At 37.8% G+C, this 24,861-nt stretch overlaps 1 protein-coding gene across 2 annotated transcripts in view; it reads right to left on the bottom strand.

Moving 5' to 3' along the window:
* Positions 1-16,813, bottom strand: part of LOC137388890 (uncharacterized) — a 193,055-nt gene extending 176,242 nt beyond the window's left edge. For both annotated transcript variants that reach the window (XM_068075371.1, XM_068075372.1), the window contains exons 1-3: positions 16,574-16,813; positions 4,654-4,724; positions 744-880 (exon numbers count right to left, since the gene is read on the bottom strand). In XM_068075371.1, coding sequence (XP_067931472.1) covers positions 744-880; positions 4,654-4,724; positions 16,574-16,799 — 434 coding nt within the window. In that variant the 5' untranslated portion in view covers positions 16,800-16,813. The remainder of the gene's footprint in view (positions 1-743; positions 881-4,653; positions 4,725-16,573) is intronic.
* Positions 16,814-24,861: the final 8,048 nt, after the last annotated feature.

The raw sequence follows: 24,861 nt of genomic DNA, 5'->3' as shown, positions 1-24,861 counted from the left end.
CAACAGCGCACTGGACAATCTCAAAGAAGAAATGAAAGCAAAAAAAACAAAGAAAAATGATTACTAATGGCGACAGGTAAATTATGAGTGTATGCAGGTTTTCACCAAGCCAATAAGTAGTCTCAGCCTTTGTGATCTTGGTGGCCTTAAACTTGGAGTGCAAGATTGATGGCTTTAACCAAGATCTTGAGCAATTGTAGCTTCAAAATTGAAACAGAGCAGTGAAAACAAGCAAAGATCGCCATTTTTTAAATCCCTAAACAAATGCAATGCGATCAATCTTGCAACTTGGCATTTCGATTTCATCAGCGTGCAAATTCTTTTGTATAATAGCCGTTTTGCAATTTTGCGAAAGATTACATCAAGCTTCTTTGACACTACAGGCCTCTAAATAGTGTAAAGCCAATTTTTACCCACTTTATAGCAAATCCCTGTAGAATGTTAATAAAAATTTTACATTGATTAACACTATATATACTAAACAAACTATTAAAAACATTTTGATTTATAAAACCAAAGCATGTTAAAATTGTCGAAGTAGACTCATAGTTATTACGCCAACATAACTTTTATTTTATCGCCTTTCGTCTACAAATTTATTCACAAACAGAACTTCCAATATTTTTCAAAACTTTTAACTCAATTTTCGCTTTTTTTCAACTCTTAGAACAGTTCAACTTTTCCAGCCCCTCCAAAAATGATCGACTACAAACCAGAATATTAACACATGATGGAGTTCATACCTTGAACTGCTTTCTTCAACCACAGCTTGTATCCCGGTTTCAAGCTCGATACGTGATTTCAACTTATCAATAGTGAACTTTTTCTGCAGTCTTGTCAGCAGCGGTTGCGCTATGGAAGTCTCGGCAAGTCCAAAGCACTGACAAAAGATTTTTGGCTGTTTAAAATACTAGAAATTTCACTGTCACACAGCCCACGACCAAAGTGATATTGGAAAAAGAAAGGGTACTGATGGTTGTCGAAAAAGTAGTTATCAGCAGGAATTGACAGAGTATAATGTAAATGAGACTTGTTTGAGATGATATAAAATAAATTTGAGGGAGCACGACTCTAAAAAGGCGCAACAGAAATAACAGAAATGTAACAGAAATAAATATTAATAAAACAAATAATTAACTATCTCAAACTTATGTTTTACAATAATAAAATAAACATTAATTCAAGCCGTAGACCTAACCTACTGTACGTAATTTAACTAACAACAGCAATAATGAAATATGTTTATTATAGCTCTGAAAAGCAATATTACAAGTACAGTGCACCCTCGAGATACGATTACCCTGATATACAATTTTTTCACCTTACGAAGTCAAATATTGTGATATCTTCACCTCGCTATACGAATTTTATTTCACCATACGAATTTGAAAAAAGTTTCGCCCGAGTTAAAATTTGGCCGTTGGTGTGCTCATAACACACGTCGAGATAAAAAAGACACCGAAATATAGTTTGCCAAAAACATTCTTAGAACGTTTAGAAGAGACACGATTATCGACTTCTCTCATGTCCGCGTGGAAAATTTCGTGTAAAATACACAAGCGAGAGCAAATATTCATTTGTAGCGTTATTATAGCTTTTACTATAAACATTCAAGTCAGCATACGTATATAACTACAAGTATCTACATTTAATTCATTAGCTATGGAATCTGAGACCGATACAAACGTTACAAAACGAAGGAAAAATGATTTCTATGTCAACAAAGTTGGATGTCGTAAATAAGAAGGGACCCGTATTATTAACATTGTCAAGGAATATGATCGCAACCAATCAGCATTTGCAATTATTATTAAAACAAGAACTCCATTAAAGCAAGCACAAGAAAGAGCTTCCGACTGAAGATTTGAATGAGCTAGGTCATACACGCGATCAGCATTCAAAAGGAGCAACCATTTTGTAAAGGCAAGGATTTAGAAAATACAGAAAATCCCACATTCGCAGAAATGTTTCAAGTGTTTAATTTACTGATGTGGACTGGTACATTAAAACAATGCATGTATAATATATATTATTTATCTCTTGTGTGGCATGTTTTTCATATTTTATTCATTTTATTTGTTTCCTTTTGATTTTATGTTATATTTTCTTGTTTAACCATGTCTTTGCATATGGGCTTGTTATCTTCTATGTGAATACAATTCATTGTATGTATGTATGTATGTAACTCATATAACTAGCTACTCAAGATAGTTGACGCATCCACATTACTTTCTGAAACTTGCTAAAGCCCTGTCCCCCCATAGGGTATAAATACGTATAAACTTTGTATGTATGGTTACATTGATTCTTGTGCACATTTTATACAAGACAAACTACTGTACCACATTCTCTGGATCCTTTTACAAGCGCTAGCTAGCAATTTTCTGCATTGCACCATCAATTTTTTTGTAGAAAAATTGGACAGGAATGGACAACTTCTTTTAGTGTGCTAAAAAATTCCAATTCATTACGTTTTAAATTTATTTTCAAGTGTGCAGCACCATAATTAACATTGATATGTTTTTGCCTCCTTTCTGCTTTACCCGCTACATGTACCAGCTACGTTACTTCAAAGGTATGTACGCCCAGTATAGAAAATATAACTTTATTTTTCTTTTCGGTAGCCATTAAATGGTCAAGTGTGCGAGAGGCTGCTTTCTATAACTGCATCGCTCGGCCTTATTGATTTAGGTTGAAAAAGATTTCAACCAGATAGGCTAAAGTTTATAGTGAAAGTGACGATAGGAACTGCTGAAGGATAAAATTTCATAATAAAAAGTTGAAATTCATTAAAATAGTTCCAAATACATACTAAAACATAGTTTTAAGTGTAGGTTTAGCAAGCTAAACTTACTTGAAGTGAATTCAAAGTTTATGTTATGCGTACCTTTTGAAGGCAAGAACTCCTTACCGTACGTACTACATTTGGTACACATATTATAATTTTGCGTTTTCTTGCAGATCATAACCATTAAAATACACTAAATACAATACAGTTACTATAGGTAACTATAATTACTAAAGTTAACATACTATTTTGTTGCTAATTGTCAATATGTACACATTTTTATAAACAAAATTGACGATTTTTACCAGGGGGTGTTTGCATTGTATAATTACAATGGTCTTTATACCCCGATATATGAATTTTTCACCATACGATGCCAACTCTGGAACAAATTAACATCGTATCTCGAGGGTGCACTGTAAAATATATTGTAATATACAGTTTGAAAGTTGGTTGTGTTGAATGCAGAACAGTTTTGACAACGATATGTAACAGAAATAAATATTAATAAAATAAATATTTAACTATCTCCAACTTATGTTTTACAATAATAAAATAAATATTAATTCAAGCTGTAGACCTAACCTGCTGTACGTAATTTAACTAACAACAACAATGCCAACAATAAAGAAATATGTTTATTATATCTCTGAAATGCAATATTAAAAGTTAAACGGCAAACTGATGTGTAATATACAGTTTGAAAGTTGGTTGTGTTGTGATGAATGTAGAATGGTTTTGACAGCGATATGTAACAGAGAGCAAGCGTTGGCATTTACGCGCCTGGAAGTTTTATGCAAAATGGAGTGAAATAAAGAAATATTCTTGTCATAAAAGGGCGTTGTAGTAATGCCCTACCTTGTAGATAAGATGTAAAGAAATCTGGCTGATGTTCTAGATAATTTGAAAAACCTTCGGTAATTGGACAAAAACGTAGGCTGATAAACTGTGTAACACATTTTCGTACCTGTAAATCGGTCTACGCCTCAAACAGTACACAAACAGTACACAGTAAACAGTTCTACTATCTGTCGCACGGCTTTATTGGCGTGTCGTAAAGGTCGGTCGAAACTATTAATAAACCAAGCTGTTCAAGCGTTTTGTGGCGATTTGTGGGAAGACTTTATCGTTCTATTCTCTGTCGCTCGGCGTTTCAATTTCCGGTCTCAACTTTTATTAAACGAAGCTTTTCAAGCGTTTTGTGACGATTTTCGTCCTAATAAATCTGTCTATTTATGTATAATCCGATCAGATGGGTTAGTTTTAGGAATTTGCGGTAACCTTTCAAAGGCTTGGTAACATATTTAAATAGGTTTATATGCGTTTTGTATCATTATTATATTTAAACGACTTTACTGAAAAATAGTTAAATTTGTTGATAGGATTTCGTTGCAAGGGTTTGGTGACGGCCGTTAACGGATAGTTTTTCGGGAGTTGTGTGCACATGTGCATTTATCATAATTCTCCCAATCAATCGTTTCACTCTTGTTTGGTCGTGGGAATATTTTAAAATGAGTTATAGTTTATAATAATAATATTGTAGTGTTTTGCAAACCCAGCACAGGGCTAAATAACAGGCTGATGAGTACAACATATGACTAGTTGTTAGGTTGATGAACCCAACATATGACTAGTTACTAGGTTGGTGAACCCAACATATGACTAGTTATTAGGTTGGTGACTCCAACATAGCACTTATTAATTGGTTGGCAAACCCAGAACTGGATAACTTATTAGATTGGAAAGCCCTGGATAAATCTAGTTATTGGCTGGGAAGCTCAACAACTATCTATTCTACCGGTAAAATGAAAGAGAAAAAATTATAACAGAACAAAACTTGCTAGCTCGAGGAAAAGGCTAATTACCTGTGAATCTGAAAACTCAAGAATTTCTTGGATTGGAGGCTTTTTTAGTTCAGCTAACCTACCCACAACACCTACAATTAAAAGTATTATAGACTGTAGAATGCTTAAATAATGTATATAGAATTCGTAATTAGTAAAATTCCCCATGGTGAGGTCTGTCTAACAAGCAACAGAATTACAACACACACGAGGCTTTCTGACTATACTTTAAAAGTATTGTTCATAGTTCTTGCATAGCAGAAGCACTACATTGAACATCATCTAACTGAAACCAACAAAAAATCAGGGCCTGAGCTAATATGGCTAGACTCATGCTATTTTTCTCAAGTCAACCAAGAGGTGAGCCATAACCTGCTCTTCATGGCAGCATTAAGCATTGAACTCTTTTAATGTAACTTTCCGTTGTTTTGGCAGTTTCTCCAACTCAGAAGCATATACATGTAAAACCAGCAACTTGCATTGGATAAAACTAAACCACACATACTGGTGCTGCGAACAGTGACATACAGCTTTCCCTACAGACCTTGCATTACTGTCAGTACAGTTTTTAGTCAAACTCATCAGTAAACCTAGAATGACAGTTCAAACTATTGTCAACTATAAGATTACAACAATTTGAATTCACTCTGCTTGACATTATCGACTTTACACATATCATATGTTCAATTCACCTTCCATATTTAATGTTGCAATGCCAAATTATAATTTTTAGGATACATTAACCGTAAGTATCCAGCCAAAGAAGAAAACTCCTCCAGCACAAATTTATGACCGAGGTCGTGAGCCATTTGTAATGCTTATATACCCTACTATGCCAGATTGTCTACCTGCAGCGATGCTACTGCCTTTCTGCAACATACTAATCAACAGTGCTTTAAAGCTAACTGGCATCAGAAGAACAAAAATGAAGTAATACAATCCACCGAAATATCAAAATTGCATAGAAAATGCATCAATCTCAAGGAGATTATTAGAATATTTAACAGCAGACATTGTATATCTTCTGCCCCTTGTTTTTCACAAAAACCACTTAGAACTTATAAAGTGAGCCTGAATGTATAACACAGCATATTCAGATATAGGAACATGGATTGTATGATTGTTCAAGTTCAGAAAAAAAAAATTTCAGGTAAATTATATACTGATATTCCTTCAATCTCTTAATTTTATATGTAATTTGCTATGTAATCTTGCAATCGCTAATCAGTCCTTTAGCAACCCCTGCTTATAAACATGAGACGACAGAACTCATGTACTGCCAAGATCTGCAGCCGATAATTTACCCTACAGGATGAATTTATTCGCGGAGTTATATTTCGCGAAAATTGTCTTTTCATGCATATTCGCGGATGAATTTATTCGCGGCTGAAAACTGCCACTCTCTAGGAAAAGTTAACTCTATTGCGGCTAGTAATAGATATTCCTACGCAAGCGCACACCACGTGTTCCGGTTTATATTTAGCTTCCAACAGCAAGGCGATCATGCTATTCTACGGTAAACAATTTTTGCTGCGTCCAGAGGTTTTCACGAATATTCATCGCTTTGGAGGCCTTTGATAAGCCAACAACTTGTGGTAAGTAATGAGTTTTTTACATTTACTAAATTAGTTGAATCTTACTTTGGTTCTTCGGTAAAACGCAATACTAATTTTTTCCATCCCTACTGCTTCATTATTTGTTTTAGTGTGAGAGAGAGATTTTTCATCATACACCGAAGAACAATGATTGCAAGGGTGGTCGCTGTCATTCTTAGAAGATCACCAATCATTCAGGGAGGTATGGATATTGAGGTTGAAGTGACCGCAGATACGAGAAGAATATATCCGTTTTTAAAAAAGGAACAAAAACGCCTTTACGAGCACAAATCTTTGGTCAACCGGCAGAACTTTGCAATAGTAAGCCACGAGGAGGGTTCTGATGATAACTTCCTTACCAGCCATGTAGTAGCGAGAGAATCGCCTCCAACACTTACCCAAGACGGTGACAGCGACAGAGCTGCTATTACCAAAATAACTAGTCAGAAAGCACCATTACACGCTAGTATTCACATATCATGAGTACCAGTTTAATTTTATTGCTAGACAACCGCCATATGGACTAAACTGTTTATATTTACTCCATTCATCGTTTGTAAAATTTTATTTGTATTTGAAATATTTTATTTGTACACTCAAGTTTGTAATAAATTATAATACATCTATATATGAAATAAAATATATAATTTGATCATGTTTGCTACAGCGATATCAAGGAGTTGTTGTTGATAAAGGGGTCTAGGTTGACTGGTTGCTTCTCTGCCAATATTCCTGCCTTGATGAATATTACTACTTGTTTCTAGTTTTCGTAATCGGAGTAGGTTGTTTCATTCTCAATCTGCAGTAAACACAAAAAGAAAAAATATTAACGAGTGTTGAGGAAGTACAAAAACAATAGCTGAAGTATTTGATGAAAGCGATCAGTTTTTAAACAAAAGAATTAACTAATGCAGTTGATTATGGAAAAACGTATCTGCACTGCAAATCAAATACATACCATAATGTCCAGATCAGAATCATTATCGTCCTTGACTTCGGTATTAGAGATTGATGGAGTTGATTCTAATGTAAAAAGACTAGGAGAGCCTTTTTGCTATGCTGAAGCCATGCCGAATAACTTGTAAAAACCTTGAATAATTTTGTGAAGTTTTAAGCAATGGCAATAAAGCTCGAAGCCTGGCGATGATTTTAAAGAAGTTTTGGAACTCGGCTACGTTTAGTACTTGTGCCTCGCGGCTATTTTCGTGATGACGCCATTCTGCATATCTTGTGATAACCTGGAATAATTTTGTAAATAAATGTGATGCATTGCCAATGGTGTTAGCTCAAAGCTTAGGCAATGATTTTAAAAATGTTTTGGAACTCAATTACGTTTAGCATTTACATTAAAAACTAGGCTAGCGACTAGTTTTCAATTTGATGCAGTAGTTATTCTCTCTTGTGATTAAAAATGGAACTAATTATTCACTGATTTTAATAATTCGCGGGATTGACTGTTCGCGAAATCGCGAATTTTTATGACCAACGAATATTTTCATCCTGTAGGGTATAAAACAGCAATTTTCCTTAGCTAGTATACTTCTAGTAGGTGAAGAAAGGCTAATGCTGACTATCGCCAGCAGATCCAATTTGATAAAATTTGCTTGCTGATTGCTTTCTAGAAACAAAGTTAAAACGGACTCGGTCGCAGAAGTTGAACACGAGCAATAAACTGCTCAAAACCCCATGAGCCAGCATAGAGCCAAGTACCAACTATAGGAATGAGTCAAGAATGAAACATGCTCTGTCAAGAGAACATAGTAGATTTGAGAGCAGGATATTGACTGACAACTCCAACCCGCAAGCATGGTTACTTAATATGGAGGATACTGGTTTGCTAGCATAAAGCCAATACAGAAAATAAAAATTGGTGCAGCAGAAAGAATATGTGAATATACTTGTAGCGGGCAAACCGAGTAAATATTCTAAGATATAATAGTCATTAATTATGCAATACAGGAGTATGAAACGGGTGTAAAAACCACTACAGTTAATGTATCTCAAAAATGATAATTTAGCATTGCAACATTATATATGAGAATAGGTGAATTGAGCATATCAGATGTGTAGAGTCAATGATGTCAAACAGAGTGAATACAAATTGTTTTAATCTTATAGTTGACAATAGTTTGAACAGTTATTCCAGGTTCACTGATGAGTTTGCCTAAAAACTGTACTGACAGCAATGCAAGGTCTATAGGGAAAGCTGTATGTCAATGTTCGTACCACAAGTTCTTATAATTCATTTTCATCCAATGCAAGCTGCTGATTTTATATGCTCCTGAGTGAAATCGTCAGTAGCTGGAATGTTCCACTAGTTTACTTTCACTAGTAATACTTTCATTGGTGCGGAGAGTATAGGGGTATAGAGGCAATAGCAAGGAGAGCTATGTCTCTAGGTATGGAGCAGATAGTGGAAAACATAGTTCGCTACAATGGTAACCGATGTGGCCATAGCGTCCGAAGTTGTCCAACCATCATATATTTTTTGTGGGCAACAAGGTCATTTAGTCGAGTACTGCAGAAATAAGGTAGAGAAGTGAGATATGACAATTGAGGTAGCAGCAGTAGGCTAAGAGATAGCCGTGACAGCAGGTATGAGAGGTATGGCAGTCAGGATAAAAGTAGGGATAGGTATTGGGCCAGAGACAGTCCTCGTGATTTAAGGGATACTGTCAAACCTCTATTTAAGCACTTCCTTTATTTGAACGCCACTTTTATATGACTGCCACTATAAGAGGGTTGGAAAATAAAGCGCCACCCATTAATTAAATGCTGTTCAATTAAAAGGTGGCATTCTATTTTACCGCCACTTTGAAACTCTTTAATTGTTACGAGTCCATAATAGCAAGTGATTAGTAGAAAAGCGTTCGCAAATTTGCGCTAATAATGATGGGGTTATATCATTAACAATTAATTCTTTCATGGTTGCTGTTCATATCAAAGTCCATTTTTCAACTCCAGAGCTTACTGTTTTTTCTTTAAAACTTTGAAAGCAACGCTATGGAAATAATTAGTAACTATATCGTGCAATAGGAGTTCCTTGTTTAAAATGGTCGCGATACTTTGACATATGCGAAACCCGGTTTACAATTACGATGGAATCTCTTACTACTATTTTCAGACTATAATTTGTACTTGGCGCACATGCGCTAACAGTTAACCATTATTTTTGCGGAAAGATTTTTAAATAGCAATGCGTAAATGTTTTGCTCTGCTAAAAAAATTGTTGGAATGCTAACGTCGACTAATTAGGAATGTAATGAAAAGCGTTGAGGTCAGCAGACAATGTAGAAGGTATTGAACAGCCAAAAGATGAAATGGTTCCATACAGAAGCAACAATCGGAACGGAATCTGCCGCAATGTTAATTGTTGTTTCTGCGCGTATTATAATTATGGTTTGTTTATATCACTTGTTTTTGAATATATATATATATATATATATATATATATATATATATATGTATATATCTGTAGCGTTTAATAGATTATTCTTATATCACTTATAAACTTGCAGGTTTATAGTATATTATTTGATAACATCATTGCGGTTATATAAACTCAGATTATAATGGATTAACGCTAATTGCTCCACTTCCATTCCACATAAAAAACACATAAATGAGGGCAATTAGCTTTTATGCAATGTTGTTAAAATAGTTATAAAGTAATAAGATGCCTTCAAATTTAAAATCAAAAAATTGAAAGTTTCAACTAATTGCAATACAGGCTATAAGATCTTCATAGGTTAATAGCAAGCAATAGATATCAACTGGTAGAGATATTTCTCAGCTTTCCAATGCATATTTATTTATCTACGGCAAGTTCGAGGTAAGTTATAGCAGATTTATTGCACCCAAAAGGGTTAATATCGCTTCGCTTGAAGGAGAGTGCAAAATACAGGTGACATTCGCTTTGTGTGTAAAAGGGTTAAGTTTAGCTTCCCAAATCATGAAAAATTAAACGCCATCTTCTATTTGAATTTCACCTCTAAAAAACCACTACTCTAGAGGAAAAATTGAAATAAAGGTTTTACGGTAAACTGAGTAGATTTAAAGATTACAGTATGGACAGGTATGAGAGAGTCAGTCGGCAAGACAAGACAAGCCAGTCGGCAAGACATGAGAAGCAAAAGACAGATGGGCATGACGAGAGGCACGAGAGACAGTAGTGAAAATTCATTTCCTAAGAGCTGTAACAATAGTGAAGACAGTAACAGGAATAAAAGCATACGATTTCTTGATTTTAGAGACAAATGAAGACCAATGAATTGTCCAAAGAATTGTAGTGTTTGAAGGTCAATGGAGTGAATGTTGAGTTTATGTTTGATAGTGGTGCTCAGGTGTTGATAGCAAGTAAAAGAACAGCCAACAGGCTTGTGTCGCAGTTAAATAAGCCATTAAAAACTTTAGAAAATCCTGATGGTATTGAGTTGAAAGTAGTTGGAATGGCGGTAGTTCATTTGGAAAGTAAACATAGGACGCTGGATGCTGAGATTTATGTGGTAGAAGGTCTGAGAACAAACCTTTTGGGCATAACCGAGTTGAAACAGCTGAAATGATTGACTGTTTTACATGCGTTATGGTAGAGCAAGCCTATTAAGAAGTTTAGTGGTATTAAGTCAGTTAGGCTGTTTTCGTTGAGGCCCATTACTGCTGGGTTAAGTTTTTATGTTTCAGATGATGTAAAGTTGTAAAACCTGACAAATAAGTCTGACAGAGCAGACGATGTTGAAAAGAGCTGTACAGGTCGAGGTTTGCGGACTGGTAAAACCTGGGAGTGAGAAGTAGAAGAAAAGAGGTATGAAACAGGTTTGTTGGAAACCAGCCCAAAGACAGCGATGGAGAGATTAGTAGTCAAGAGATGACAGACCAAAGGCACCAAGAGGTGAAAGCGTCTATCGGGCATGATAGGAGAAGCAGTATGTAGAGAAGCATCAGTACTTGTCACAGAAAGGACCAAAAAGTGTTCTTTGTAGACCTAGTAATGCTACTAGTAGTAATCCTTAGGCAAACCTCATCTACCACTTTTCTAACCAGGAAAAGTGGTAGATGAGGCGTTAGGCAAGGTAGCGCAATAAAAGAATCAAAAATCCAACCAATGTGCTCCGGGTTAGCCAGTAGTGATGGCAGTGCTGGTGGGGAGGGTGGAAGTTTTGAAAATGACAGTGGTCACTGTGGCAGTAATGGCGGTGGTCAGGGTGATGGAGAAGAGAGCGCATGCTGGCGATGGTGCGGGCACTAAAGAGGAGAATATTTTAGCAGTGGCACAAGGTCAGACAAGTCAGACACATGGCTGATAAAGACAACCCTAACAGAGTCAAGTAACGAGTCACAAATAAGGTGAGTTACTATGTGTGCTCATTGGTAGTTGTGGTGTGGCCTAAGAAAATAAAGAGCATGTTGTATGATAGGATTTGTGGGCTCAGGTTAGATTGATGTCAAAACAGTTGCGGGTGATCGGGGGACAGCAGCGGTAAGAGGATAAAGCCAAGGGATTAGATAGTATTAGGATGCATATAAGTAAGTGGAAAGGAAGATTGTGTGGTATTGCTTCTGATAAGGTAAGAAATTAATAAACATGAAGTGATCCATGAGATAAGTGACAGGAAACTGTTAATTAACAGAAAAGCACAAAGAGGGACAGACAAAGTGTGCGAATATAATATCGATACAATAGTAGGAAGATAACTCTAAAGTACATGATACAACATCTCTCTTTTTCCGACAAACATGAACATTGAAAGTGTAATAATTACATAAAGACATATATTGATTGGAAAATGATCATCACAATAATATCAACATCATTACGCCGACCTACAAAAGTTACAGAGCCTTGAGTGCTGTCATCTGAACCAGAGAGCTGACACCACGTTGTCAGATTCATAAGTCGAGCTTCACAGGATGCCTAACTGTACGACCAGACCTTGATATATAGTGCTCCTCAGGACTGTTCGGTGGCGGTTCAACGTCGTCAGCTATATCTCCAACAGGTCGTATGTCGATTCGGTTACAACGAATTGAAGTTCCACCTGAGTTTCAGAGAATATAGGATCGAGGAGCATTTGGGGAAATTGCTGCTACTTTAGTTTCATGGTTTAAATCTGGAACAAAGACCTGTTGTCCAGGGACAAGCGGTTGCAGTTCTCTGGCACAGCATCGGTTGTCATAGAAGGTCTTGCTTTTTTCTCTTTGGTCCTCCTCCTGAGCACGAATGCTTTGGAGGTACGGCTTAGATTAGTACAGCGTGACGGGGAGTGCTGGTATAGTTCGCAGTTGTCGGCCCATAATCAACTAGGCAGAAAACTTGCCATTCTTAAGGGGTGATGTACGATATGTTAGCATTGCAAAATGAGGGTCGGTCTCTTTTTTCAGCATGGACTTTATCGTTTGAAGGGCTCTCTCAGCTGCGCCGTTTGATTGCGAATGCTTTGGCAAACTAGTGATGTGTTTAAAATCCTAGCTGGTGACCAATCTTTGAAACGCTATTGAAAAGCACTGCGACCCAATATCTAAAACCAGTAGCTAAAGAATGTCTTGGCATGCAAAGAAACTTTTCAAGCGGTCAATGGTCTCCAGACTGTTGAGCTCTTTCAGCATGACGACCTCGACGTAGCAAGAATAATAATCAATTAACGATAGATACCAACAGTGCTTAAAATAAAATAAGTCACTACCTATGCACTCCCATGGAAACTGATTTCATTAGTGGCTCTGGAGAAACTCGGGTTAATTTTCGACACAATTCACATGAGCGTACCATATTCGCAATTTGTTGCAACATACCAAGCCACCAAATTAACTTCCTTGCTCGATCTCTGCACTTAGTAATGCCTAGATAGCCTTGTTAAACTTTCTGTAACATTTCGAGATGGTCAGCACGCGGGATGATTATTCGATCATCGAGAACAAGTACTCTGTCAATCATGTTTATCCTAGAATGATTCTTAAAAAAGTATATACCAGTGAGTCATTGGAGGTCATATACGCACACCAGGACATATTAGCAAAGTGGTGAATTTTCTACAATATCTAGTCATTTTTCTGTGGCTCAGTGAGTTTGCTGAGCCTCTCATTAGAGGCAGAGTAAAGCAGAGTACTACGGGTGTGATTTTTTACTTCCCCAACAAATGCTTTGTCCTCCACAATAGTAATGGCATTTGAACAGGAAAGTGCATCAGCCACAATATTCTGTTTTCTAGGAATGTTTATAAGGGTTGAAGAATGTTAATGCCATCTGGTACTGGAAGCGTAACATGCGCTTGCTGAATCGTTGAATGCGAGATGGCATTTTGCTGAGTTATGCATCAGCAAATGAAGCCACAAGTAGTTTGTGGCCAATTTGAATACTAACAGTCATGCCGATAATGTAACTTTTGAGCTTTTCACAAGGCCACACAATGGCGAGGGCTTCCTGTTCAATTGTGGCATATCGCTGCTCTGTGTTAGTGAGAGCTCGTGGCGCAGCGTAGACTAAATGAAGTGTGACATCGTGTTGTACTTGCAGTAATGTAGCACCAATTCAATTTCTGCATGTATCTAACTGGATAATAGTTTTGCCAGTTGGATTGTATACCGCCAGCTTTACAGATTGGGACAGCTTGTCTTTGATGTTGGTGAAGGCTTTAGCTTGCCGGTCCCCAGTACCATAAACTGTTTTCGCAGAGCAAGTTCCTGAGCGGTGTGCTGAGATCATTCAGATGCATAGTGAACTTACCAAGCTGGTTGGCCATGCCAAAAAAGCTCCACACATCACTCATATTTTTCGGTGTCGCAAAATCTCAAATGACTTGAATGGCTTCAGGGTTAGGTTTAACGCCATTGGGAGCTTATTACATAGCCTAAAAATTTGATGATGTGACAGATGAACTGAGATTTAAACTCATTTAGCATCATATCGGCTCATGCCATACGATCTAACACAGCACGGACTCTGTTATCATGATTCTGTTGGTTGTCTCCCCATATTCCCACATCATCCATGTGGCAAATAACTCCATCAAAGCCATCTAGTACGCTTGATATAATTGTTGAGTAAATCTCAGGGCTAGACGTCAACCCAAAAGGTAAAAGCATAATGGCTAAGTGGAGTGAGGAATGTTGTCAGCATTCTGGCTTCAGCGGTTAATGGAATCTGGCAGAATCCTGAGTTTGCGTCTAGCTTGGTAAACAGTTTACAGTGCCTAGCTTTGCCAGGTTCGACTCAACATAAGCCATTGGATAGATTTCCCTCTTGACTTCTTTGTTTAACTTAGTATAGTCAACATAGATACAGACACAGGAGTTTGGCTTCGGCATAACCACCATCGGAAAGCACCAGTCACTCGGTTTATTAACTGGGAAGATTACATTGTCCTTAGCCACCGCCTCGAGTTCTGATTTGACATGGTCGACCAACGGATAAGATACGGTTCGTAGCGCGTTCATGGCCTACGGTTGGCAACCTGCCCGCAGCATACTATCAGCTTCCTGCATCATACAGCCAGAGACCCTGAAACAGCTTAGGAAATTCACATTTAAAACAGCAGTATACACATGGTCAACATTACAACTAATTTTTACCAGCCCTAACTCAATGCATGTGTTTTTACTTAGCAAAGCTTTTGTCTAGTCAACTACATATAAGCATTCTGCATATAAACATAAGTGCTCAGTATTATTTGCACACAACCTAGCTGAAAATTAGCCTAACACAGATACTGTATAATTTCCACGCCCTATTAGAATCTTGTCATTTGGTTCTAAACTTTGACCAGCACAGAAGCTACTAGGTATGACAGAAATGTCAGCACCAGTGTCAAGTTTAAACTTCACTGACACAGGTTCTGACTGGCTCACCCATGTGCACATCGATACTTTTCCCCATTGATTAGGCTACTATAACTCTGGCTATCCTGGACTTGACCTAGGAAGATCCTCTCTATCTCATAAACTGACGTACGGCTCTTGGAATCTGGCTTAGGCTTCCCAGCTGACATCAAGCATACTTTCGAAAAATGTCCTACCTTTGACCATCTCTGGCAAACAGCACGCAGAGCAGGGCAGTTTCCTCTAAAATGCTGGTAATAACCAGTTTTTACACAGTTGGTGTTGATCTTGGTGCTGATGGCCATAGGGTGGTGGCAGGCGATGGCTACTGCGACTCGGCTCTCGTTTTTGATGATTACCGCCATGGATAGCATTGACAGAGGTGTTATCCTCACTGCGACTAAACAACTTCATCTGATGCTCAATTTGCCTCTCCATGGCAACTGCTTTCTCCTGAGTAAGCTGAACCATTTCCATTTTTTGCATCTCCCGGCTAACATCCTTGTCTGCGATGCCCACTATGATACGATCTCTAACCTGCTTTGATTGATGATCTTCAAACTCATATTTATCTGCCATTGCACAGATAAATTCTTCAACAGATTCACCAAGAAGCTGGTCACATCTGAAGAATGTCGCTCTTTCAAATATAACTTATTTTCTTTGGGAAAAAGTATTTGTCAAACCGCTCTTTCATCTGTTTATAATTTTGTTTGCCTTCTGCAGGCAATGCCAAGCAATTGAAAATTTTCTCGCCTTTAGATCACATAGTATACTGCAAACTATCTATCTGCAGCTGATCCTCTTGCTTATCTAATGTAGCTGTGACGGGCTACGAAATCTACCCCATCTGGTCGACCACTCAACCCACTTCTCTGGTACAAAAGCAAATTTTGCTGGAGGGTTAAACTTTGCCACATATAACACCGATTGAAAGAAGTTTAGACTGAAAAGGCTTCTTAGCAAACGAGTAACACAAGAGTTCTTACGATGTAGTATAGTACTGGCTACCATGTGGTATTTTTGGTGGATGTTTCTGAGCAAGTAAGAGATTAATAAATGTGAAGCAATCCATGAGATAGGTGTATCATAGCATATATGATACAACATATGGAGGCCCGTCTTCTTGGCCAATATTCATGTGAGTACTTATCTTAATACAACAATAACAGCAAAATTATGGTTTGGATACAAAAACTATGAAACTTGTAGCTAATTTAATGACAAAATGCAAGTCGTAATAATTTTACTTGATAGTTTATGCGTTGCATTTTTTGTTGTAGTTGAGACAAGGCGCCTTTGATGTTCGTGAATACTTTCTACAGACTAACAAGTTTCAACGATCTAATTACTCATTAAATTATTAATACTGCTAAGCTGATAAACTGATAAAAGAACGCTCAATACTAACGCTAATATATTCTACTCTAACAACAACAACTAACAATTAAGGTGAGCCACTACTTGAAAATACAACATTATAAAGTGCAGTAAAACATTTTATCACATACTATACAAAAATAAAAACTTATTACCTTTGTCGCTATACTCGGCATCAAAGATAACCAAAGCTTTATCTCGATTTTCTTCCCAGGGATATATTATTGTAGAAATATCGCCCCCTCCATTTCGTTTCAATTGGCAATATTTCTCGATAAATCTATCAGGCTGGAGTGAGCATTTTTTATGGTCAAACAATACTTGCGCTGCAATCAAATTCTCAGAGTTAAAAGAAGCTGTCGTAGTATCATTATACGCCATGACATAATTTTGAAATCCTCACAAATGCTTGCTTCGAACCTAGCTGGTCTACTATTCACTTAGAGGCAAAATGGCGAAGCTTTTCGAAGCCGTCTAGACAGACTTTTGTGACATTATATGAAGTTGTTTTATAACGTCCCGTTAAAATAAAGAAACTAGGCTTAGCTGAAGAAACTGAAAATGGAATTCCCCATTTCCACAATTCAGTTTCGTTTTGTTACCGAAAATACGAGGAGTGATCCAAGAACAAACTTGGCGTTTTAGGGCGTTCAATATCAGACTTCCCTGGATGTAAAATAAACTAAGCCACGGCCATTTTCAAACGTCAAATGAGCGAAGCAGGTTTTGTGGCGACAGATATAAATCACTTGTAGGCGTAATCTCTGGCACCCGTAGAGGTACATGCATGCGCTAAGGCCAGCCGCAATACGGCACACGCACGATAAAATTAATCAATTACGCGGAGTTGATGAATTTTATCAACTCTATCAGTAAGACATCCTTATTGGTTCCGTCGCTACAAATGGATATACAGCTGTAGTGGTATAGCTAAACTTTTCATCAGAGTGGGACCTCGAAAGTATCCGTAGAACGCGTCGTCTAAAGAGAAAAACCATCTATCGACTCGAACTTTGAGACATCTGTTAAAATTAGTGGAGTGCCAACTTTATATGAAATTAATCAGGCTTGGTGTTTAGAGTGCTCATTTTGTTGTATAGTATAGTTTTGTTCCAGACTTATGTTTAAGTCAGAGAATGTATCTATAATAAAAACACAGTCTGCAATACACAGGTTATTCCTAATATTTATCAACAAAGTTATTAATGATAAATAAATCAAGACAGAATAGGGCATAATAAACAAGCAGTTACTCTCTAAGTCTTAGTGAATTACCGTTGAATTACAAACAATCTGGATAAACATAACCCTCTGTTAATGCAAGACAGTGGGATCACAACGTCAAATAAAAGGTAACAATCAATAAGGAAAGGAGAACATAACTCTGAATTGAATTATATCGACATGCCCTTTTGACAGAAGTTGTTAGAGATTTGCTATACAAAGCTATGTCGATCCAGTGCGAGTCCTTTCATAAATCACACAGTTTTAATCCATCACATAATTTTTAAACCTCACAGAAACTGTTGATTCGTGAAGATTGTTGAAGCGGCGTTGACTCACTGTTACCAGTGTTTTAACCAGTTTTTTGTGAGGCATTCAGTTCAAGCATTGGCTGTGGAGGCTCTGGTGCGTCTTCAGTTGGAGGTGGTTGTTATTCATCTGCGGCACAGCTTCTGCAATAGGTTGAGTTTCAGGTCTCGGAAGTTTACTCTGTTTCTTCGTATAATGTTGTCACTGTCTTCATTCAGTACTGCGTAAGTTCTATCAGACAATTGTTCTATCACCAATAACGACGCCGTTTATCCCCGACACATATTGTGAGAATTTTTTAACTCTTAGCATATACCTAAAGCTTCTATTTCTATTGTCGCATACCTTTGTTCAGTCCAAAGTCGTGTAGCTTCACAGAGTCCCGTGACCAACGGAAGCTTATATGGGAGCTCGCTCATTTCCAAACAGGCCACGTTCACTATTTTTATATAAGTTATAATGGGGAGGCCGCAACATTAACCAACAAAAATTACTCCCATTGGCAGCCACTTTAATTGGTTGTTGTATTATACACCATTTGAAAGAAGACAAAATTACCTATAAAAAGCTACTAATTACTTTTTTGTAAAAACGTAAAGTAAATGCAAAAAAGAAAGGTATTGAGAGCGAGGTATGAAGATTCTATTAGAGATCAGTATGTCGATTGGGCTTGTTTGGAAACAAGCGATTTTGTTTTCGGTTTTGGTCACGAAACTTTGTGGAGCTATACGACTCTGACAGTACAGAGTTGTACAGTTTCACAGAGTCCCGTGCCTAACAGAAGTGCATATCGGAGCTTGCTCGGTTCCAAACAAACAGGCCATCATTATTGTTTTATATAAGTTATAATGGAGAGGCCGCAACACTAATCAACAAAAATTACTCTCATTGGCAGTCACTCTGAAATGGGTTGTTGTATTACACACCATTTGAAAGAAGACAAAATTACCTACAAAAACTACCAATAATCTTTTGTAAAAATGTAAAGTAAATGCAAAAAAGTGAGGTATTGAGAGCGAGGTAAAAATATTCCATTAGAGATCCGTATGTCGATCGGCTTTGTTTGGAAACAAGCGTCTTTTTTTGTCGCGGGACTCTGTGAAGCAGAGTATACGCCTCTGGTTCAGTCTATTGGGTGCCTTGATAGTAGCAGCTGTTACTCTTCTGAATCTGTCAGGCTGGATTTGGCTTAAACTAGCTTATAGTCCTGTGTTATTCACATCAGTTGTAATTATAGTCACCTTATTATGGTCATGTATAGCCAAAGCCAGAGGCTATTGAAAAAGCTATTTAACAGTATTGAAGACAGTTTCTGGACTACTATCCCCAATCCATGACACACCTTTTTCAACACTCTCAGTAGTAATGAGACTTGCTAGCAAGCTCAATACGTTTTCAAATTGGTTCACTAAACACTATTGCCCAAAACACTACATATTGCTGAAACTAGAGTTGAGATTGGAAAATTAATGATTCTTCTCTCGATCTGGTGCACTGTGGATTCGACATGTACTCCGTTCTCATAAATTATGTGACCCACAAATGTCACAAAGTCTTCAACAAAACACTATACAGGTTTTTGACATTCTTGGGATATTTTTGACCCGGCAAAAAAAATTAAGTAGGGCCCAGATTGTGTACACATCGGCAACCAGAAAAGAGAGTGTGCTTTTGTGTGGCTTTCCTATTCAAGTGGCTGGAGGTGATAAGGGTGGACATGTTGTCACCTTTCTTGTGGTCTCCGATGGTCGGTACAAGAAGTGCAGCTAACTGTCAATCTTTGTTTTTTGATTGCATCCATCTCTGATATGCGAAACAAACATATTTAAAAAGTGCAAAGCAATAATGATTATGTTCATTACCACTTACATTACAGGAGCCAGCAAGATTTATAACTTATTGAACTTTTAAACAGTTGGTCTGCTGTATAAATAAATGTACTCACATGAAGTTGTTGCCAAGAAGAAGAATCGGTCTTTCATTCCACTTCCTTAAATACTACCCAATACTACCTTATACTACCTAATCTACTAGCTCTATTCACCGGCTTTACCCACCAGTTTTATTCATTAGCTTTATTCATTCACCGTAATTGCCACAACCACTTGCAACTGATTTGAGCGCAGACACCGATATAGCCTGAGGCTTATGAATCCTATAATACAACATGCCCTTTCTTTTTTTGGGCCAAACCATAACTACCAATGAGCGCTTGTAGTAACTCACCTTACTTGTGAAGCTCATTATTTGACTCCATTAGAGTAGTCTTCACAGGGTATACTTCTGGCTAGTCTGACCCTGTGCTACTGCCAAAAATGCTCCCCACGTTACTGCTAGCACCATTACCAGTGCATACTCGCTTTTCCATTACACTCACCTGCTGTCACTACCAACACTGCCACTGTGACCACCAACATCTCTATCACTACTTCCACTAACCCCGACTAGTCCGAAAACTTTTGGTTGGGTCAGTAATGACTCCTCAACTTCATCTTCCATCTTTACCACACCCTCCCTAATAAAGGCAGGGTCAACAGGCATCCTGTGGGAGGGCTCTACCTGGGTCATATCTGACTGCACAGGGGATGGAACCTTAGAATTAGGAGCTGTCATAGGCCCAGATTTATCAGCCTCACCCTCAACTGGTGAGGACTACTATCAACGATTCTCTTCTGAACCTCTGCCAACTGCTTAATTGTCACCCTGAAAGCCTCAACATTCTCCAATTCCTTGACCGCTACCCTGCATTTGGTTTTTAGCTTGGCCATTTTTCCTCGAACTTCCTAATTACCTGTTTTTCCTCCCCCTGTCAATCTCTGCTACCTTTCTCTTATAACCAACTCTGTCCAACATTCCATCACTGGACATTTCAGCTAAAAAAGAGCACACTGTCTCCATTATAGATACTGATTCAGCTACTTTCTTAGCACCTTCACTTACCTCAGAGTGACTGCGTTCCTTACCATGCCTCATAGACGCTTTCACCTTTCTGGTGCTTTGGGCTGTCCCCTTTGACTACTAATTTCTTAATCACTGTCCTATACCTTTATATAACTGTGCATCCACTACTCGTCACTCTCTTGGTTTCACAAATCTCGGCCTGTGTAGCCTTTCTCTCTGTCAGACTTATTCGTCACGTTTTGCAGCTTGACATCATCTTAAACACGACAACAACTGTCTTAATATCTCTACACTTCTCAACAGGCTCAAACTTTCTCTCGCATAACGTATTTACAACAGCCAATAATTTTAACCGCTTCAACTCAGTTATGCCCAAAAAGTTCATTCTCAATCCTTTCACCACGTAAACTTCAGCAGCCATAGTCCTGTGTTTACTTTTCAATTGAACTACCGCCATCCCACTTCTGTTCAACTCTCCACCATCAATGTTTTCTAAAGCTATTGATGGCTTCTTTAACCATGGGTTTAACCTATTAGCTGTTGCCTCGGTTACTAACGACACCTTGGCCTCAGCATCAAATGTAGACTCAACAGATGCTCCATTGACTTTCAAAAACTGCACAATTCTCTGGCCTAGTCATTGGTCTTTAAAATATTTATCCATAGAGCCAGAAAATCTTACACTTCCACTCCTGTTACTGTCACAGTACGTTTCATTAACGCCTATCCGTCTCTCTTTTCTCATATTGATTGTCTCTCATACCTTTCCATACTGTTATCCCTGTATCTACTTCACTTATATCTCGCCTCGTGAGGGCTCTATCCGCTTCTATACCTTTCCCTACTACTATCTCAACTATCATACCTCTCAAAGTTGCTGTCATGGCTACCTCCTAGCCTACTGCTGCTACCTCGTCTGTCATACCTCACTTCTCTACCTTTTCCCCTGCAATATCAGGATATATGACCTCTTTTCTCACAAGAAAAACATTTAATGGAAGGCAACTCCACACCTCGTGGCCACCACACTTGCAATTGTAACAAACTCTAATGCTACTACCTTTTCTATTATTTGCTCCATATCTAGAGACATACCTCTCCCTGCTATTGTCTCTATACCTCCTACTGTCCCTGTCTTTACTACATTCCTGACTCCTTGCCCCATCCCTACTAACATCACGCTCATCACTGATATCACCATAATTCTTTTTACCACCTCTAGGACTATTTCTAAGACAATATCTACCTCCTGAATCGTATCTTCTATCACCAGCACTCAGGTACTGCACACTTCTGTCATACTCTGACACCTTCGCTACCTCCTTAATCTCACTTTTCATTTCACTACCTGTACTCTCCACTCTCAACTCGTTAACTGCCACTATTAGAGCAAGCCTTACTCTATTACCATTATTTGCTACCTCGGCATATCTGCTCAACTCTGAACTCGTCGCAAAAACTATTTATCTATCACTCACCAAGTGCCTGTCTAGCCATCAAGAACTTACGCCCATTCACAAACATGCACTCTTGTCTACCATAATATTCCTGCAAAATCTCCACTGCCTCCTCATAAAGGGAATCCACACCATCTACATAGAGTGCCGAACCTTTTAGCACTTCTCTACTACTGTGCCCAATAGCGGCATCAACTTAGCTCGACCTCTCATAGTAGGTCGTCTATTATCAGCTTTACCTTCATAACCTCTCTTTTTTCAACTGCACTTTCAATGCATAAATTTATATCCTCTACAAATCTCTCCTACAAACCATCACCATGCTGACCAAACACCAGCTTTGATTAACTGGACTCCATTATACCACAATACAATTTATTCTTTACCACCAGGGCAATTCACTCCAAGCTGTCTTCCCGTTTATTTTCAATTCACACCTTTTCCTTCACGAATAATAAATATAAATGCCTCACCCAAATATCTTTAAAACGACGTTTCACAACTTCGACACTTTGTAACTATGACAATTCACCTTCAGAACACTATATCCCCATCGCATGTCACTTCACCTGCACGTCTGTAAAAGGGTACCGTCAGTTATTAAACTTACTACACCATCAGTAATTTTTCATCAAAGGATAATAAAAAGATTTTAGAGCTTTGTCAGCTGCACCATGTTGTATAAATAAATGTACTCACATGAAATTGTAGCCATGAAAAAAACAATATGTCTTTCGTCCCACTTCCATACACTACCCAATACTGCTTAATACTACCTAATTCACTAGCTTGATTAACTAGCTTTACCCACCAGCTTTATTCACCAACTTTATTCACTCACCGTAATTGCCACGACCACCTGTACAGCTGCTTTGAGCTCAGACGCTAATATAGCCTGAGCCCCACAAATCTCATGACAACACAGTCTACATATCATCATCAACCAGCCACAAGCTAGAGCAACATTAATAATATTTTTACTAAATATATTTTAGTTATATCTAGAACATTGCTTATTAGGAGTAATATTTTGTGGTATAAACCGTACACTAGCACGATATTTTTATTCGTAGACATTATCTATCATTACATATACACTGTACATGTATTATTATATAGACATAGATATTGTATTTGACCAGATAATAGTTATTAAATAGCCTAAGAAATACATAAAACAAAAGTATTTTCAACGAACACAACTTGTGTAGGTAGCAACGCCATAAGCTAAAGAGTTCTAGAAAATTATTTTCATAATGCTAATCATTACTATAATAAGAGCCAGGTTTGGGTAAAAGATTTCTTCATACGGTATTTAAACTCATGAACTCATGACTTCCTTCCAGCATTGCCAAATAATTGTACACATAATTATTCTCTGTGCTCGATCAACACACCTGATGAGCTCTAATGGCTCACTGGACTAATATGCTTTATTATATAGTCAAATCTTCGTAGCCTCAGCTTGAAACATGGGATTCTCGATGAGAGTTTATCTAAAAATAGATTTGTAAAATATGTTACTGGTCTGTGGTCTATTTCAATAACATCTCCATTCATTCTCAACACGTATTTCGTGATTTTTTTCAATTCCCATTATTGGGTACTAGTGCAATTCATTTTTGAGTTGTGGCCATTTCGGTAGAATTAGTTGCTGGGCTAGAACTACCATAAAACCTCTAATTGAATGCCACCTTTATTTGAATGTCACACCTCTATTTGACCACCACTAGGAGAGAAGGGTTGAAAATAGAGCACCACCCGCTATTTAACGCCACCTCCATCGGACCGTCACTATAGAGGAAGGGTTGAAAAATAGAGCCCCATGGGGTTCAATTAGGGGTTTTACGGTATTTTGTAAGGGAATCCCAACATCAGACCATAAGCTCAGCTATTCTGAAAATAAACATTCAACAAGTTTTGTGGCAGTGTTGGAATGAAAACATACTGAGTTTTACAAGTCATACAGAGTCATACAAGTCGAAGTGAGTGGTCATAGACTGTCATAAGCATTTTGAAGTGTTGACGGATGGAAGCCGAGAGTCTTTGAAGCAAAAATGTCCTTTGAAACAAAATTCAAAAGGAGGCTGCATATGTTCTTTAGAACAAGAACTTCTTTGCTCAGTAGATATGCCTGTTCGAGCCTTTAACCTATCTCATGTAACATTGATGAAAACAGCTCTTTATAAATGGTGTTAAAGCAATGGTTTCAAAAGTGCAGAGTAGATCGGAGTTTTAAAAGAAACATATTGAGCAGGTTTTATTGAGAGGTGTTTGAATAACCTGTATTTAAACATGGAGATAAAAGCCACGGTACGATAAAGTTCAAGCTCATTTGCAGGAATGGATCTCACCAGCTCCTGAAACCACCGAGAGGTGCAGCGGGCTAGTAGTAAAGTCTGATTATCTCACAAGACTGAACAATCCTGTAGGAAAAGAGAGTCGCTCATGATCACAGTAGGGAAGGATGTTGAACAAACTCAATAGCACTGCTTTTAGTAAACTTAATGCCAGAAGCAACTCCTGATAGATAAACTTAGACTCAAAGTTAA

Source organism: Watersipora subatra, chromosome 2, assembly GCF_963576615.1.
Source record: "Watersipora subatra chromosome 2, tzWatSuba1.1, whole genome shotgun sequence".
NCBI classification, from domain to species: Eukaryota; Metazoa; Bryozoa; class Gymnolaemata; order Cheilostomatida; family Watersiporidae; genus Watersipora; species Watersipora subatra.
Note: the sequence above shows the minus strand (reverse complement) of the source record. Positions and strands in the feature narration are given on the sequence as shown.